Here is a 15,391-nt window from a genome sequence, read left to right on the forward strand (position 1 = left end):
ATGGGTAAGGGTAAGGCCGCAGAACCACCGTCCGGCTCCAGGGCGAAGTCGGGGTCGGCCTTCACTTTCGCCGGCGCCCGAAACCTCATCGAGACGGTGCTGCTGGAGGGTGACCGTAGGCAGGTCCGGCAGATGAGGATCCCTGAAGTCGGAGCTGCCAGCTGCGTCTGCCTCATGTCGGTGAGTGTTCTTTTGGTCGCTTTCGTCATTTATAGGCTCTATTGATCCCCGTCTGACGCTCTCATTTTTCCTGTCTCTTAGCTCGCCCAGTACATGATCCGTCTGGAGGAGAGCCACGAGGAACAGGCGAGGCTCCTGGCGAAGGCCGAGAGCCGATTGAAAGTTGTAGAGGAGGGAGGCCAGGCTGCGGCGGGGAGAACGACCAGGGACCTCGAGACGAGGCTCCAGGTGGCCGAAGAGCGGGCACTCGGCTTCGCCGCCCTCGAGAGGCAACTGTTGGAGGCTCAGGAGCAACTCAAGGTTGCCTCGGGTCTCGAAAGCGAGATCAGGAAGGCGGAGGAGCGAGCCGAAAAGCAGTCCCGGAAGGCTGCCGACTTCCGGGAGAGGTGGGAGAAGGCCCAGCAGTCGGCCGACAACGTCCGCAACCGAACCCGATCTCTTGAAGCCAAGATGGCCGAATTGGAGTCGGCCTTGGAGGGGACTCGTGCGAGCAACCAGGAGCTTCATTCGCGCCTGGAGGAGGCTGAGGCTGCTCGCATCGCTGCCGAGGCGAAGCACATGGAGGCTCGGGCCGATCTGCTGAGGGTCTCCTCCGAGGCGGACGAGCGGATTGTGGCGAAGGTCATGGAAGCGAAAGCTCAGATTACGGAGCGAGCGGAGGCGGCGCTGGCCGAGAAGAGCGCAGAAATCGGGCGTCAGGCGGTACAGGCCTATCGCCAGTCCGCCGAGTTCATCCGTGACATGTCGGATGCGGGGTCCGACTCCTTTGCCTTAGGCTTCGATGAAGGCCTGGCAAGGGTGTCCACTAAATACCCCGGAATTGACCTGAGTGGGGTCTCCCTCCTCGACTCCCCTCCGATGCCATTGCCTGCCGGTTCTCCAACCGTCTCCCTACCCTTCGCGGACGTGCTCACCGTTCCCGATCCGGGGGTTCCTCCAAGCTGACCCTCTGTACTTTTTCTTTGTTCTTTTCTTTGTATGTTGGCGTTTTGCCATGTTGTATGGGTCTCGGCCCTGATGCAACGAAAGTTAATGCAAACAAAGTGTTTCCTCATTTCACTTTCGTCCTTCCTCTTTTTAACTCTTGGTAGCGTCTCGCCGACTCCTGACTCTTGAAGTTCCTCCGGCACTAGGCCAGGCATCCGAGGGTTAGGCCTCAGGAAATCCTTCCGGCGCTAGGCCAGGCATCCGAGGGTTAGGCCTCAGGAAATTCTTCCGGCGCTAGGCCAGGCATCCGAGGGTTAGGCCTCAGGAAATTCTTCCGGCGCTAGGCCAGGCATCCGAGGGTTAGGCCTCAGGAAATTCTTTCGGCGCTAGGCCAGGCATCCGAGGGTTAGGCCTCAGAAAATTCTTCCGGCGCTAGGCCAGGCATCCGAGGGTTAGGCCTCAGGAAATTCCTCCGGCGCTAGGCCAGGCATCCGAGGGTTAGGCCTCAGGAAGTTCCGCTCATTGGTCGGCCAAGGCTGGCGCAAGCCGAGGCGACCGGTCGGGGCTTCAGGCTAGTCTGCTCCCGAGATGATCATCGGGTTAGCCTGGCATCCGAGGGCCGAGCCTCGGGGAATTCCGCTCGTTGGTCGGCCAAGGCTGGCGCAAGCCGAGGCGACCGGTCGGGGCTTCAGGCTAGTCTGCTCCCGGGATGATCATCGGGTTAGCCTGGCATCCGAGGGCCGAGCCTCGGGGAATTCCGCTCGTTGGTCGGCCAAGGCTGGCGCAAGCCGAGGCGACTGGTCGGGGCTTCAGGCTAGTCTGCTCCCGGGATGATCATCGGGTTAGCCTGGCATCCGAGGGCCGAGCCTCGGGGAATTCCGCTCGTTGGTCGGCCAAGGCTGGCGCAAGCCGAGGCGACCGGTCGGGGCTTCAGGCTAGTTTGCTCCCGGGATGATCATCGGGTTAGCCTGGCATCCGAGGGCCGAGCCTCGGAGAATTCCGCTCGTTGGTCGGCCAAGGCTGGCGCAAGCCGAGGCGACCGGTCGGGGCTTCAGGCTAGTCTGCTCCCGGGATGATCATCGGGTTAGCCTGGCATCCGAGGGCCGAGCCTCGGGGAATTCCGCTCGTTGGTCGGCCAAGGCTGGCGCAAGCCGAGGCGACCGGTCGGGGCTTCAGGCTAGTCTGCTCCCGGGATGATCATCGGGTTAGCCTGGCATCCGAGGGCCGAGCCTCGGGAAATTCCGCTCGTTGGTCGGCCAAGGCTGGCGCAAGCCGAGGCGACCGGTCGGGGCTTCAGGCTAGTCTGCTCCCGGGATGATCATCGGATTAGCCTGGCATCCGAGGGCCGAGCCTCGGAGAATTCCGCTCGTTGGTCGGCCAAGGCTGGCGCAAGCCGAGGCGACCGGTCGGGGCTTCAGGCTAGTCTGCTCCCGGGATGATCATCGGGTTAGCCTGGCATCCGAGGGCCGAGCCTCGGGGAATTCCGCTCGTTGGTCGGCCAAGGCTGGCGCAAGCCGAGGCGACCGGTCGGAGCTTCAGGCTAGTCTGCTCCCGGGATGATCATCGGGTTAGCCTGGCATCCGAGGGCCGAGCCTCGGAGAATTCCGCTCGTTGGTCGGCCAAGGCTGGCGCAAGCCGAGGCGACCGGTCGGGGCTTCAGGCTAGTCTGCTCCCGGGATGATCATCGGGTTAGCCTGGCATCCGAGGGCCGAGCCTCGGGGAATTTCGCTCGTTGGTCGGCCAAGGCTGGCGCAAGCCGAGGCGACCGGTCGGGGCTTCTGTTGGCATCCGACCGCACCGGAACCCACTCACACCGGCACTGCCCACCAACGTCGGAAAACAAAGAGAGAATAACTCTCTCGCTCCCTCGACACCGGACTCAAGGATCACCGCTTCGCTTATCCCTACGAAGGGCAAAAGATTACCCCGTGATATCAATAGGGTAAAACACTTGAGCACCGCAGCGGATTATCAAACCAAAGGAAGAAGAAATAGGAAGAAGATAGCAAAGCAAACACAAAGATGTAACGAGGTTCGGCTACAAATAGCCTACGTCCTCCACTGCTCCAAATCTCAACTAGGATGAATAGATTACAGAGATGGCACACACCCGAACGATCACACGAGATCGCTCTACAAGAGATTCACACAGAATTCCCTTTGCACAAGAAGTAGGATCCCAATCCTCTTCTTCTCTAGAACCCTAGCCTCACAAACAAGAGTCTCTCTCAAATATACGGCCAATCGCTATACCCTAGGGCTCTCATGAGTCCTATATATAGTCTCAAGACCTTCAGATGATCATAGCCGTCGAAACGCCAACAAAACACCAAAAGAAAACTCATCCGTATGATTTCCGCGAGCTCGAGTCGACTCGGCTTTAGTTCGAGTCGACTCGGGCACGTCTGGACAACTTCCAGTATGACTGGCACGATCTCGAGTCGACTCGACTGTGGCTCGAGTCGACTCGACGATGCTTCGAGTCGACTCGACTGTAGCTCGAGTCGACTCTGAGAGTCCAGACAGAAACATGATTTTTCGGCCTTTCTTCTCCCGGGTCGACTCGATGGACCTCGAGTCGACTCGACTGTTCCCGAGTCGACTCGACTGAAGCTCGAGTCGACTCCGACAGTCCGCCAGACAGAAAACTATGCAGAATTGATTTTTCTTCAATTCTCTTCATCACCAAAGGTCTCCACATACCCCAACAATCTCCCACTTGGAGACCTTGGGTATATCCTCTTGTTACTTGGCTCTCCTCTGTGCTCCCACTGAAACTGAATCATCCTAGTGAAATAGGTACGATGCCTCCTCAACGTCTTCAAGCATGAAGACCAGCAGAAGCTGAACAACTCCTCAGCTTCTCCACCGTGACGACCTTCGTCAGCATATCTGCAGGATTCTGACTTGTATGAATCTTCTCCAACTTGACGAGTCCCTGCTCGAGCAATGACCTCACGAAGTGGTACCGTATGTCAATATGCTTCGTCCTCGAATGGAAAGCTGAATTCTTCGCCAGATGAATTGCACTTTGACTATCTGAATATAACATGCAATCCTTCTGCTCCTTCCCAAGCTCCTTCATCAAGCCTTGAAGCCATATTAGTTCCTTGCACGCCTCTGTGGCTGCCACATACTCCGCCTCCGTAGTCGACAATGCAACAACTGGTTGCAACCTGGAAATCCAACTGACGGCTCCACTGCCCAAGGTGAACAAGTACCCTGTCGTGCTTCTCCTGCCGTCCAAGTCCCCTGCCATGTCTGAGTCCACAAAGCCCTGTAACTGGATCTCAGAACCTCCATAGCACAATGACATGTGCTCCGTGCCCTTCAGATACCTCAGTATCCATTTGACCGCGCGCCAATGCTCCAAGCCTGGGCAGCTCATAAAGCGACTCACAACTCCCACTGCTTGAGCAATGTCTGGTCTTGTACACACCATAGCGTACATCAAGCTCCCCACCGCCGATGCATACGGGATTTTTGACATATTGAGCTCCTCCACCCGCGTCTTCGGACTTTGCTCTTTGGAAAGCTTTAAGTGGGCACCCAGCGGTGTGCCAACAGGTTTGGCACCCTCCATGCAGAATCTCCTGAGTACTCGGCTGATGTACTCCGCCTGAGATAGTCTGAGGATATGTTTAGACCTATCTCTGCTGATCCGCATTCCAAGGATCTGTTTCGCTGCTCCTAGATCTTTCATTGCAAATTTTCTTGACAGCTTCAGCTTCAATTTTGCAATCTCATGCATGCTAGCTCCTGTAACTAACATGTCATCAACATACAATAGCAAGATAATGTAAGATGTACCGAAGTCCCGGAAGTAGCAACAGTGATCCTCCTGACATCTCCTGTATCCTATCTTAAGCATGTAGCTATCGAACTTGAGATACCATTGCCTGGGCGCTTGTTTCAAACCATAGAGGCTTTTCTTTAATTTGCAAACCAAGTCACCCGTGCCAGCTGCAATGTATCCCTCCGGCTGCTGCATATATATCTCCTCATCGAGATCTCCGTGGAGAAAAGCCGTCTTCACATCAAGCTGCTCTAAGTGAAGATCCTCTTCTGCCACCATGCTCAGCACCGCCCGAATAGAACTCATCTTGACTACAGGAGAAAAGATCTCCGTGAAGTCGATACCTGCTCTCTGCTGAAACCCTTTTACAACCAGCCTGGCCTTGTATCGCTTCTTCCCATTCTGCTCTTTCTTCAGCCTGTAAACCCATTTGTTTGACAGTGCTTTCTTCCCCTTGGGCAGATCCACCAAATCCCACGTTTGATTCTGCTCCAATGACTTCATCTCATCATCCATGGCCAACTCCCACTCCTTCCTGGTATCAACCTCCAATGCCTCCGTGAAGCATTCAGGTTCGCCATTATCTGTGAGCAGCAAATAACTAAGAGTCCCATCATACCTTTGAGGAGGTTTCCCATGAGTACTACGAGTGGACCTTCTTAGTTGTGGAGGGGGTGCCAATACTTCAAGTTCTTGCTCTGACTGAATCTTCTGACCAGAATTTGTAGACTCCTCTTCAGGATCCACAAAACACGGCTCAACAGGTTTTGTTTCTGATTCAGTGCTCTGCTGCATTTTCTCATTGAATACCACATCATTACTACGAATGATCTTCCTGTGTTCGGGATCCCAAAACCGATACCCAAACTGTTGACCTCCGTATCCAACGAAAATGCACTTCTTTGATTTGGCGTCTAGTTTGCTTCTTTGACTGGAATCAACATGGACATAACTGGTACAACCGAATACTCGTAAGTGCGCCAAATCAATCTTCTTTGCTGTCCATGCTTCCTCAGGAATCCCAAATTCAAGTTTCTTTGATGGCCCTCTGTTGATCAAATAGGCAGCAGTGTTAACTGCTTCCGCCCAAAACTGCTGTGGCAATCCAGCATGTATCCTCATACTCCTGGCACGCTCATTAATTGTTCTGTTCATCCTTTCAGCAACTCCATTTTGTTGTGGTGTCCCTGGAACTGTCCTCTGCCTGACGATCCCAGCCTCTGCACAGTAGTCCTCAAACTCCCTGCTACAATACTCACCACCGTTGTCTGATCTCAGGCATTTTAACCTCCTTCCTGTCTCGAGTTCTACCATTGCCTGCCATCTCCTGAAGACCCCAAATACCTCTGACTTGTGCTTCAAGAAGAACACCCAAAGCTTCCTGGTAGCATCATCAATAAAAGTAACATAGTACTGAGATCCACCAATGGAAGAAACCGGTGCAGGCCCCCACACGTCCGTGTGCACGAGATCTAGCTTTTCTTGCTTCCGAGGTTTACCTTCTTTGTTGAATGAAACACGCTTCTGCTTTTCGAGAATACAATCCTCACAGAAGTCCATCTCAACACTCCTGAGATCCTGCAGCTTTCCCAACTGGTGCATCACCTCCAGTCCCTGATAACTCATGTGCCCAAGTCTGCAATGCCATAACTTGGCGTCCACATCTGCTGCAGCAACTCCAATAGAGTTTTCTGTGCTATTGGCGACATAAAGTGTCCCAATCTTCTTGCCACTAGCCACCGTCAACGAACCTCTGGATACCTTCCACTGATCAGCTGTGAAAGTAGTCTTGTACCCTTTGCTCGCCAACTGTCCAACAGAGATCAGATTCCTCTGCAGTTGAGGCACGTGCCGTACGTCCTCAAGCTCAAGTGAAGATCCAGAAATCAACTTCACTTCCGCGCTTCCCCTTCCTTGTATAGTGCAAGGCTCTCCATCCCCTAGGTAGACTTTGCCGAAGTCTCCCTTCTCATATCCTCCAAGAAGCTTCCGTTGGGATGTAGCATGGAAGGACGCGCCCGAGTCTATCACCCAAGACTCGTCACCGGTAGATAAAGATAGAACGAGGGCATCCATGTCACCGTCTTCAGCAAGATTTGCCAGATCCTTGCTGACTCCTTCGGTGTGGTCGCCTTGCTTCCCTTTAGGAGATTTGCAGTCCCTCCTAAAGTGCCCCATCTTCCCGCAGTTCCAGCACTTCGCTCCCTTGTTCTGAGGTGCTCGAGACCTGCTGGATCTCGACTTCGAGTCGCTTCGAAATCGACCGTCCTTCTTTTGTCTTCCCCGATCAGAGGTGTTTAGTGCACTTCCAGACGACTCCGCAGCTCCAGAAGATTTCCTTCTTGCTTCTTCACTCAGAAGCACTCCCACAACGTCATCAAAGATCAACTTCTCCGTTGCCGAAGAGTTGCTCACCGCCATCACCAGGCCCTCCCAGTTATCAGGTAATCCGGAGAGAATTAGCAATGCCCGAATCTCATCGTCAAAACTAATCTCCACTGACTCCAACTGGGCCGTGAGTCCATTGAACTCGTTGAGGTATTCTGCTACGCTGCCGCCATTTTTCATACGAAGATTAAACAACCTCTTCATGAGAAATACCTTGTTTGATGCTGAGGGTTTCTCGTACATCCGCGACAATGTTGCCATCAACTCCATCGTCGTCTTCTCGTTTTTGATGTTGAATGCCACTTGGGATGCAAGTGACAATCTTATGGTGCCGAGCGTCTTCCGATCGAGGACCTTCCAGTCTTCATCGGACATCTTCTCTGGTTTCTTTGCTCTACCTCCAAGAGGTAAATAGAGATCCTTCTGGTAAAGGTAATCCTCTATTTGCATCTTCCAAAACCCGAAGTTCGTTCCATTGAACTTCTCAATTCGCAACTTCCCTTCATCCGCCATTGCAGAAAACCAATAGCTCTGATACCAATTGTTGGCATCCGACCGCACCGGAACCCACTCACACCGGCACTGCCCACCAACGTCGGAAAACAAAGAGAGAATAACTCTCTCGCTCCCTCGACACCGGACTCAAGGATCACCGCTTCGCTTATCCCTACGAAGGGCAAAAGATTACCCCGTGATATCAATAGGGTAAAACACTTGAGCACCGCAGCGGATTATCAAACCAAAGGAAGAAGAAATAGGAAGAAGATAGCAAAGCAAACACAAAGATGTAACGAGGTTCGGCTACAAATAGCCTACGTCCTCCACCGCTCCAAATCTCAACTAGGATGAATAGATTACAGAGATGGCACACACCCGAACGATCACACGAGATCGCTCTACAAGAGATTCACACAGAATTCCCTTTGCACAAGAAGTAGGATCCCAATCCTCTTCTTCTCTAGAACCCTAGCCTCACAAACAAGAGTCTCTCTCAAATATACGGCCAATCGCTATACCCTAGGGCTCTCATGAGTCCTATATATAGTCTCAAGACCTTCAGATGATCATAGCCGTCGAAACGCCAACAAAACACCAAAAGAAAACTCATCCGTATGATTTCCGCGAGCTCGAGTCGACTCGGCTTTAGTTCGAGTCGACTCGGGCACGTCTGGACAACTTCCAGTATGACTGGCACGATCTCGAGTCGACTCGACTGTGGCTCGAGTCGACTCGACGATGCTTCGAGTCGACTCGACTGTAGCTCGAGTCGACTCTGACAGTCCAGACAGAAACATGGTTTTTCGGCCTTTCTTCTCCCGGGTCGACTCGATGGACCTCGAGTCGACTCGACTGTTCCCGAGTCGACTCGACTGAAGCTCGAGTCGACTCCGACAGTCCGCCAGACAGAAAACTATGCAGAATTGATTTTTCTTCAATTCTCTTCATCACCAAAGGTCTCCACATACCCCAACAGCTTCAGGCTAGTCTGCTCCCGGGATGATCATCGGGTTAGCCTGGCATCCGAGGGCCGAGCCTCGGGGAATTCCGCTCGTTGGTCGGCCAAGGCTGGCGCAAGCCGAGGCGACCGGTCGGGGCTTCAGGCTAGTCTGCTCCCGGGATGATCATCGGGTTAGCCTGGCATCCGAGGGCCGAGCCTCGGGGAATTCCGCTCGTTAGTCGGCCAAGGCTGGCGCAAGCCGAGGCGACCGGTCGGGGCTTCAGGCTAGTCTGCTCCCGGGATGATCATCGGATTAGCCTGGCATCCGAGGGCCGAGCCTCGGGGAATTCCGCTCGTTGGTCGGCCAAGGCTGGCGCAAGCCGAGGCGACCGGTCGGGGCTTCAGGCTAGTCTGCTCCCGGGATGATCATCGGGTTAGCCTGGCATCCGAGGGCCGAGCCTCGGGGAATTCCGCTCGTTGGTCGGCCAAGGCTGGCGCAAGCCGAGGCGACCGGTCGGGGCTTCAGGCTAGTCTGCTCCCGGGATGATCATCGGGTTAGCCTGGCATCCGAGGGCCGAGCCTCGGGGAATTCCGCTCGTTGGTCGGCCAAGGCTGGCGCAAGCCGAGGCGACCGGTCGGGGCTTCAGGCTAGTTTGCTCCCGGGATGATCATCGGGTTAGCCTGGCATCCGAGGACTGAGCCTCGGGGAATTCCGCTCGTTGGTCGCGTGCCTATCACTTGCCGCTCGACGGGGTTTCTCCGTGGCCAGCTGCGATCGTATTTCTCCTCCTCTCGACGCGTTGCCTGGGGAACACCAGAAGACTATTAAATGCTAATTGAGGCGTTACCTGGGAAATCAGATCGGCCAGTTGCTGCTTGCGAGGAGTGCCAGTTAAGCGGCCGCGATACGCGCGTTCTTCGAGGCGGATGCGGCCTGGGCGCGTGCGGAGATACGTGTGCCGTGGGATACACGCCGCCCGGAGTGTCCTGCATGAAGAATGCAATTAAGGAGAACGACGCTTAGGACTTCTGCGGGCTTCTTCCCTTTGAGGGTCGCTAGGAAACATTGCCGTGCGGTTGGTTGGTCGCCTCGGACCTCCCCGATCCCGACCGCCGTGGGGAACCGCATGAGCAAGTGGTACGTAGAGACCACCGCGCGAAGGGCGTTCAGTCCGGGTCGTCCGAGGATAGCGTTGTAGGCCGAGGGAACACGGACGACCAAGAACCCGAGTCGCACCGTGGCTTCTGCGGGTGCGACGCCCGCAGTCACAGGCAGCTCAACAACACCTTCCGCCGGGACAGCGTCACCGGTGAATCCTATGAGGGGGGTGGATATTTTGTGCAACAATTGTCTGGACAAGCCCATCTTTTGGAAGGCTTCGTAAAACAAGATATCAGCTGAGCTTCCACTATCCACAAGAACACGCCTTACATCATAGTTTGCCATAGTGAGGGAGATCACCATGGCGTCATCGTGGGGGGTCTGAACCCCTTTACATCCACAAAAGGTGATTACATTGCCGACCCTCTGCCTCTTTGAGACGGCCGCCCCTGACGCTTCCGTCGAGCCCCCTGAGTTCCTCACGGGCCGGGGGCAGCCCCCAGTGATAGTGTGGATCACGCCCGCAACGGGTCGATTCTGCTCCCGAGGCTCCGGAGGGGCCGGGTCGGCCGGACGCGGGTCTGCGGGGGGACGTCGGTCGCTCACATATCGACCGAGACGCCCCCGGTGGATGAGAGCCTCGATCTCGTCCCGAAGCTGGAAGCAGTCCTCCGTGTCGTGGCCGTGGTCTCGGTGGTACTCACAGTACGCCCGGGAGGGCCTCTTCCCAGGGATCCTCCGCATCTGTCTCGGGGCCGGGAGGTCCTCCCGCCCCTTGATCTCCATAAGGATCTAGGCCCGGGGGGTTAGGAGAGGGGTGTACCGGTAAAAACATCGGGGCGGAGAACGAGGGCGTGGGGCGCCGTGGTTCTTCGCCGGCGACGGGCTTCTGCGCCGACGCTGAGGCGTCGGTCTCCTCCTCTGGCGTGCCTCTTTCCGCCTTTTCTTCCCAAGCTTTTGAGGGATCTCGGCGGCCTCCTTGCTCCGGTGGGCGGCCGCCTCCTCGACGTCCGCATACTGGTTCGCCCGGGACAACAGCTCTGGGAAGCTCCGCGGCAGGCGTTTGTCCAGGGAGAAGGTGAGTCTGCCCTTCCGGAAGCCACGCTTCAGGGCTGAAAGAGCTACCTCCTGACTCAGGTTCCGGACCTCCAGCGTAGCCCTGTTGAAGCGGGTAAGATAATCCCGCAGGCTTTCTCCCTCGTTTTGCCGGACATCAAAGAGGGAGTCGGAGACCAGTCGCCGCCGGCTACTGACGGCGAAATGAGTGATGAAGAGGCGAGTGAACTGGTCGAAGGACCGGATTGAGTCAGCCTCCAGCCCGGCAAACCATGCCCTCGCCGGGCCACGGAGGGTTGCCGGAAAAGCCTTGCAGAGAAGGGGATCTGATGCTCCATGGAGGAGCATAAGGGTCCTGAAACTCTCGACGTGATCCCGTGGATCCGCCGCCCCGTCATAGGGCTCGATCGCCGGCATTTTGAACCCCGGCGGATTCGGGGTCCGCAGGATCCTCGAGGCGAGCGCCGGCTGGGAGGAGATCTCTAAGTCGGCGAAGGGATCTTTGGAATGGCCCTTCAGGACCTGGAGTTGTCGGTGGAGATCGTCCACCCGCCAGTCCAGGGAGTGCGACCGGTGGGTGGGAGACAAGGAGCGGCGAGAGGGGGACCGACTGGAGCGCGGGTTCCTCGAGGACTGGGGGGTCTGGGAACGCGCCCGGGCCCGCCTCTCGTATCCCGCGCAGCTCCGGTGGGAAGGTCCCGGCAGAATGGAGCGTGCTCGAGAATCCTCCTCGCGCCGGCGCTCCTCCCCATGGGAGAGGAAGGAGCGCGGGTTGAGGAGGACAGGCGAACGCTCAGGCAGCAGCGGCTCCTGAGCCCGCTGCGGCGCCCGGGACATCGCACCCTGCAGATTCTGCACCGCCTCCGCGAGGGTGCGAACCTGCTGGGTTAGCTGGTCGAACTGGGCGGCTTCGACCATCTGAATGGGCGGTGGGGCGGTGGAGTGTTGCTGAGAGCGTGTTGGAGATGCAGCGGCCTCCCGGCCAGTGGCGCGAGAGGCCCCGCGACCGGAAGCATTGGAAGCTCCACGACCACCTCGCCGTGCCATTACGATCGCTCTGAGATCCGGTGCCCTTCCTCTAGCGCCAACTGTTGCTGGGGGTCCAAACCGAGAACGATTGGCACAGCGGTGTGAACGGGGTTCCCTTTGAATTGCTTTGGTTGCGCTCCACCTTCCGCCGGGAAACCTGCAAGCAAGCCTCGCACCACCACTGGGGTAGTGGAGGCCCTCCGACGATCAAGTTAGAGGGAATCGAAGGAGAAGGAGAGGTAGCAGGTAAGATGATGCTATAGAGAATCTCGCTTACCCTCCCCCTTCCCCCCCAGCCCCATATATATCAGGCTGGGGGGTTTTTCTGGGGATTGGTCATCGTGTGGCACGATGGGGTTGCCACTGACATGGCCGTTACAGGGCGTCGTGGGGCAGCGCCGGGTACGGCCATGGCAGGGCGTAGTGGAGCTCCGCTTCGTACGGTTGTTACAGGGGATCGTGGGGCAGCGCCGGATTCGGCCGTTGCAGGGAGTAGTGGAGCAGGGGGCCGCGGCGTGCCTCAGGAGAACAGTCTGTTGTTGTCAAGAGATTGCCGACCCGAGGTCGGATTGCTGGATCAAGGGGCAGCCGACTCGGGGTCGGACTGCGGAGCCGAAGATATCCGACCCGAGGTCGGATTGCTGGATCAAGGGGCAGCCGACTCGGGGTCGGACTGCGGAGCCGAAGGTATCCGACCCGAGGTCGGATTGCTGGATCAAGGGGCAGCCGACTCGGGGTCGGACTGCGGAGCCGAAGGTATCCGACCCGAGGTCGGATTGCTGGGCGCGCGTGCCGGTCACGTGGGGCATGGTGGCTAAGTTCCCCCGTAACAGGTTGTTTATTGCTTCTGGCGTACAACCTAACAAGGTCACTCTTGCAAGCATTTTCCCTGTCCCAAAAGGTTGGGATGTTTGCATTCAGAGAAATCAATTCATGGATATGTGACCAAATATGGTTTGGGGATATTTGCATTCAGAGAAATCAATTCATGGACATGTGACCAAATATGGTTTGGATGCCCATGTTTCATTGGTTAGTGCTCTTGCAGAAATGTGCAGAAAGTGTTGAAGCATATATAGAAGTTGCAACATCCTTGCCCAACGGAGTGGCAGGTCCACAGCCTAGTCTCATGGGACATCATGAGTTCATAACTAGAGCTTAAGACTAGAGTGGTGATGGAATAAAGGCAATCAAACTCTTTCATGGTATGTGACAGAGAAAGTGTTACTCAATAACTTAATATTAGCCACTATTGTATCAATTTGGGCTAATTTTGGAGTTTTTTTTTTTTTTTTGCTACAACGGATGGTTCATCCATCTCTAATGTGAATACATCTAAAAAAAAAATAAAAAACAATACATCACGAAGTGCATTAGGCAACTTCCTTTTTCTGATCTAGAGGGTATCTCTAGAATAATCAGCCATATACGAGGCCATCCAATCCGTAGCTCTGTTGGCCTCTTGTAAACATGCCTAGTCTGAAACTCAATGTCACTCCTCACTATGATCTGGAGCCCCTCATCAATGATACTATCACCATGCCATTACCTTGCTTGACAAAGTATTAGTTAAAATATACAAAAAAGAATTTCTCTTTAGAAATATACTTTGTGCATTTAATCTAGCCTCTTTAGATTTTAGTCAAATTGACTAATACCAATTATAATACCTTGTCTGTGTTTGTCACAAGGACAATATTGATAGGACAACAACAATATACATGATTATATCTTTGTTCACATAAAACCATAAGAAAGAGTAAGACCAAATTGCAAACGTTAAACAACACTAGAAAGCCAATAGTAGAAAGTATGCAGCATACATTGCATCCACCCACTAATTCAGAATTCGACCTTCTCTTTCTTCCTCCCATGTTGATCACGTAGATAAAGCGTTCTCCACTCTTATCCATCTGTATCAGTTCGCTACGGCGGTGCGTCTCTTTGACCGCACCGTGCGAAGTCGGGAGGTGCCTTCGAAGTCGAGAGTCCTCGCGTCGTTTTCCCTTTTTTTTATTTTTTTCCTCCGCGTTTGCTTCGTGGGCATCGGCTCGTTTCTCGTTCGCTTCCAACCGAAAGCCTCCCTCATCGGCACGAACGGCGCACGTGCTTGGGTTGCCGTGCCTTCAAGAAGGGGATGGCTGGATTTTTTTTTTTTTTTTTTTTACAACTGCGGCTCACACGAGTATAAATGCGGCCAACAAAATCAGAAAATAGAAAACTATACAAGATCCTGACACATACTCACTATCCATCTAAATGAAGCATTCAGAGTGATAAGCTGTAAAGAAAACAGCCCAGTCAGCAGCACTGTTGGCCTCTTTTTAGACGTGCGCAACCTGATGAGAAGCACTCTCCTAGTAATATGTGAATCTCATAGATCAGCGGCCGGTCCTCGGTTATACGTCTCCGACCTCGGATTCATTCAATCATCATGGTCGAATCTTTCTCGAGAATAATGCGGTCTGCACTCAGTATCTGCGTTATATAGGAGACACTCTTCTAGATAGCTCTAAACTCATCGCACATCAATGACGAGCCGAAGATCCGCCAATTCTTTGCTGCAACTAGTTTAGCGTCGTGGTCTCAGATGATAAATTCTTTACCTCCTCCGCACCTTCCTACATCCGGTGAGAGGAGGAATTGGATCAAGTGGTTGGTGGCGGCGTATCCAAAGCCTATTCCAAGACGTGGAGACCACACGGGCCACTCGTCTCACCCCCACTCTCTTTTCCACACCTTTCTTAATAAATTAAAACAAAGAAATCTATTCTTTTATTCTTGGCTTTCTGAAGGCTGGATAATTCTCCTTGGAGCCTCTTGTTCCCGTTCAAAACCGAGAGCCGTGGGTGGGTGTGGGTGACTTATTCCCACGCCCTCTATTCTCTTATGAATCTGGGGACCAATTAATAAGAATAATCGGCACCTTTTATATAAAATATTTCTTCGCGAATATTACGGGCATATCCTAAAATCCATGACCGCGCTTCGCCCGCGTCGCCGATTTTTTTTCTAATCCTCGCCGACCAAACCAATCGCTCCATTTTATTTCCCCTGCACTTTTTCCCTAAAGATTTTTAAAAAAGAGAATAATTAAATCCGGGGTGGGCCTTATGGAGAGACAGCTGGAGACGCGGAGGGCATTTTCGTCATCTAGGGAAACCGGACGCCGGCGAAGTCGTATGGCGGGAGAGTTTCGCGCGCTCGCGGGACGGCGCACAAGGGGCGCGTACGGGCCGTCCATTTTTATTTGATGCAGATCTTATTTTTTTTAAAAAAATATGTACGGCGGTACAAGCGTATAAGAACTTTTATGCGTATGTCTATCGACGGAAGTTTAACGTGGCCAATGCTTCCTTGTTTTCTCTTTATTTTATTTTTTTAAAAATATGGTAGAATATTATTTTTCATCATCATGATCACATGCCCACCCACCTGCGATGCAGTAGACAGCGAAATTTATTTAATAACCCAC

The 15,391-nt window shown here is 54.1% G+C and overlaps 1 protein-coding gene across 1 annotated transcript; it reads left to right on the forward strand.

Moving 5' to 3' along the window:
* On the forward strand, window positions 1-14,826 carry LOC149751649 (uncharacterized). The gene is made up of 3 exons (XM_089926402.1): window positions 1-180; window positions 262-935; window positions 14,712-14,826. Exons 1-3 carry the CDS (start codon window positions 1-3, stop codon window positions 14,824-14,826), a joined length of 969 nt encoding a protein of 322 aa, XP_089782528.1.
* Window positions 14,827-15,391: the final 565 nt, after the last annotated feature.

Source organism: Phoenix dactylifera, chromosome 11, assembly GCF_051530095.1.
Source record: "Phoenix dactylifera cultivar Ajwa chromosome 11, Ajwa_hap1_PhDact_Kaust_v1.1, whole genome shotgun sequence".
NCBI lineage: Eukaryota > Viridiplantae > Streptophyta > Magnoliopsida > Arecales > Arecaceae > Phoenix > Phoenix dactylifera.